General features: G+C 38.2%; 1 protein-coding gene across 1 annotated transcript; it reads left to right on the top strand.

Moving 5' to 3' along the window:
• The first annotated feature begins 456 nt into the window (after positions 1-456).
• LOC115919084 (constitutive coactivator of peroxisome proliferator-activated receptor gamma-like) lies at positions 457-3,876 on the top strand. Its single transcript, XM_030999372.1, has 2 exons — positions 457-512; positions 2,054-3,876. Exon 2 carries the CDS (start codon positions 2,084-2,086, stop codon positions 3,539-3,541), a length of 1,458 nt encoding a protein of 485 aa, XP_030855232.1. The 5' UTR covers positions 457-512; positions 2,054-2,083; the 3' UTR covers positions 3,542-3,876.
• The last annotated feature ends 18 nt before the right edge of the window (positions 3,877-3,894 follow it).

Below are 3,894 nucleotides of genomic sequence, written 5' to 3'. Positions count from 1 at the left end.
GGAACGCGCGTTTCCGTTTTACACCCTGCCCTAGGCTTTTCTCCAATAAAATTTTACAAACCGACTGGTATTCGGAGTCTAGTCGTCCACATCTTGCCTCGGCGCTCTGCACACCACCAGAACTCTGAAAACGTCACGTAGCGCTAGCTAACTCTCTATACTAGTTGATCTTCCTAGTCGTATCATTTATTTTTATCCATTAATACGCAATACTCTAAGAGCGTGAGGATGCGTGATCAGCTCGCAAAATTTAGCCCAGCGATAACAAAACAATAATATATCGGGAAAACCGTCTTGAACAAGAAGACCCTCGCATCCCCAATTGAAATTGTACATAAGCTTTGGCTTCGCTATTCTTGACGTCGATATAAACAAACTTAGACTTCGGATACAGCATGTTTCGTGTAATTTCTTGCCGAAAAGCCTAGGGCAGGGTGTAAAACGGAAACGCGCGGGACCGTAGACGCGATCAAAGTAAATAGTGTCTGAGAATCGTGATTTGTGAGAAGTTTGTAAGCATTGATTGAACTTTAACCAAAGTCTTATTCTTTGTAATAAATAGTGGATTGTCAGGGAGCTCATACAAGTAGTATTTCTAAGAAATGAGCATATGAATCTTGTAGACTGCCCACAATGACTCGTCCCACGTACTGTAATCTGTGTTGGGCAAATTAGAATGTAGTAATATCGGCGTAGCTGCAGCTGATGCGCTCGCTCTCGCAGCTCAGCTGTCGCACAAGTTGTGTATATCGAGTATTATTACAAAGTATAAGAGCTCACATCGCATGAGAAGAAGTTATAATTTTGTGGTGTTTTCTTAATGAAAAGGGAACTTAAATTAACAATTTATACACTCGATAATCATGATCCCGCCTAATAAAAAAAGTAAAAAATTGTTATTATTTGCTGGAGTAATAATTGTGGAGTAGATGTCTAGATCTAGGTCTACCAAGGTTGGCAATGTCCCAGAAAATATCTGTATTTCTCGCCCGGCCGGGAAATACTTGTAAGCGTACCATTCAAATTGTATAATGTTACATAACAAACGTAGCAATATGACTACAATCCATCAATTAGAATTTCATGTTTCTTAGTTGTTTATTTTCAATAACTTAATGGGTATCTAAGGACGTGGATCGCTTGTTTGGATATTCTATACATATTCTTAGAAATTATAGCAAGACATGTTGCAACACCTTCTCCTGTTGGCTACCTTTGGACTGTCAATCTCCTGGCATAGAGTATATACGGTTGCAAAACCTATTTTACAGAATTGTTCTTGGTTTGAAATGTTCTAAATCAACATACAATCAAACATGAATTCTGGTTAAAAAAAAGTATAAAAATATTAATGGTCAGGCTCCTTCTGGAAGCATCCAAACTACTGTGTGCTCCATGAATACATGTACACATCAGAGAAAGCCCTTTCCTCCTGTATACAAATTGGGACTTGCCTATTGTCCTACTAGGACTTACATGCAGAATACAGAAGTGCCCCTCAGAGTGATATTGTGTATAATTAGAAATAATATGATGTTAATTCATCGGTTCACATTAGTGATTTCTATTTGTATTGCCCAGTATACAGTAGGGAGGTAGAGGCGACTATAAAATAATGATTTGTTAAGAGTTTTATCTTGTGGAATCTAATAAATATACAAGGTTTAAGGCAGACATTTGGGATCATTGAAAATTGACATACTGAAATGTAGTTAATGTTCAGTTCAAATATATATTTTAAATCTCCAGGGTGTACGACAGCGATTCTAATTCAGTCCAACATTTATTATATAGAGGATGCGTTGGAAGTTAAATTGAGTAGACTAAGAAACATTCAGCATTTCTCACTTTCCATTTCAAAGATGGTTCTTGCCATAGCTTAAATTGTTAAAAAATACTGTTTTCTGTCCAAATTTGCTAGGTGGTATTTAATACTGGCAAACATGAGTGCTATATTACGACCTATTATTATTATTATTATTATCATTATTAAGTGTTTTCTTCCTCAATTTTTGCATAAACTGAATTGCTGTATTGTGCCATCTTTGACCAGGTTGCTTTGATGCAGGCTTAACAACAAGCAATGGGTGTTAAACGACTCCTGTCTTATGTCGAAGGACAATGCCCAGATGCATTTGAACATGTGGATCTTCGTAGACTAGCTGACCAATATTACCGAAGATACAACACCAAGCCTCAGCTTTTGATTGACTGCAATGGTTACATTCGGAATATCTATGGCAGACTTGAGTTTGGCTTAGGAGGACAGTGGCTGCAGTACCTCGAAAACATTAAAGTGTTTGTAAAGTATTTTCAAAATGCCAGATTTGAACTTCTTGTTATGTTTGATGGAGTTGTGGAAAAGAAGAAAATGAAAAGGTGGCTTGATAGGAGGAAAGATGAACGGAAAATAGTATCCAAAATCTTTGATGACATCAAGCGTTCAGGACAGCATCCAGACCACAAGCTGTTCCACATTCCAACAAGTCTTAGCAGTCTTACACGACTGGCTCTGAAGGGCCTCGGCGTGACTGTCTGCAGTTCCTCCATTGAAGTTGACAGAGAACTCTATCTTCATTGCAAAGAGAATCAAAGCTTTGGGATTATCAGTAGGGACACGGACTTCATGATCTATGATGTCCCACAGATGTTCTACATGACCTGCAGCAATGGACATGTGAAAGAAGTGCAGTTGTTTAGGAGAGATATCTTATGTCATCATCTGGGTATTCCTCCACAATTACTTCCTCTTTTTGCTTGTTTACTTGGTTGTGATACAGTGTCATTTCAAATGCTGTCTAATTTTCACCAAAGGGTGACCAGCGGCAAACATGATCCTCTTGTTCCCAGCGTAGCAGGTTATATTAGATCTTTACAGCTTAAAGACCTGTCAAAGATAAGTCTTCACTCAGTAGCCAACGACATAGGGAGAGCTTTCCAAGATGACTACTTGTATGAATGCGTCCAGGACTATGCATGTGAAAATCAAGAAGAGAATGATGTCCCATCCTATAGTGATGCTGCTGATCTAGCTAGAGCTCCTGTTGAATTAACTGGTACATCTAAAATCAACCAGTTTGTGATGGACAAGATCAGGTCCTACCACAGGAATTTGGACATTACTGACTTTGTTCTGCCGGTCATAACCCATCAAGAGTACAGAAGTAACATGACCATGGATGACGACACTGATACTTCCATGCCTTCTTCTGGTCTTGTGTATCGGCCTATCCGCCAACGCTTGTATGGCATTCTTCTGCAGTTACATGTGATAGCAAGGGGAGTTGATCCTCCTTCATGTGGGCCAGTGAATGCAGAGGGTCGTCCAGTGCAGTTTGGAACTGTGGAAGAAATGTGTGCTTATGCTGGAAATGCAATGAATGCCCCAGATGTTGTTCAAGGGATGCCTCTTGATATTGGTAAATACTCATTTGTGCAATATTTGAAAGATAATGAAATGCTGATGATTATACTAATGTATAGGCTGTATGTGGTAACAGATTTTCAGTGTTGTGTTTACAGTCAATGTGATTCCATATAGATTTCTTTTTTTAAAACATGGTGAGCTTAAGTGTGGACTAACTATCCTGTATATTTCAAGTGAATGAATGTCATTATACACTTTGCATTATATGTTTCCATTTCACAAGATCGCATTTATCATCTCTCAACTTAGTGTTTGTTCAAACATGAGAGCCTGCCACTCAAAGACCTTTTGATTTTAATCAATGTATTTCTAGAATATTGTTATTTTGTTATGATATGTAGCCATTGCCTGTCTATCTAAGAGAGACTACAAGGTTTTGAAATTGAAGTTTAATGTAAATAGAAACATGATTGTTTTGTTGTTGTTGTTGTTGGAGGGGGAATTAAGAAGGACTTTCTCTTCCTTCA

This window comes from Strongylocentrotus purpuratus, unplaced genomic scaffold (assembly GCF_000002235.5).
Source record: "Strongylocentrotus purpuratus isolate Spur 01 unplaced genomic scaffold, Spur_5.0 spur5_scaffold_5, whole genome shotgun sequence".
NCBI lineage: Eukaryota > Metazoa > Echinodermata > Echinoidea > Camarodonta > Strongylocentrotidae > Strongylocentrotus > Strongylocentrotus purpuratus.
The sequence above is the reverse complement of the archived record's forward strand: the minus strand, read 5'-3'. Positions and strand labels throughout refer to the sequence as shown.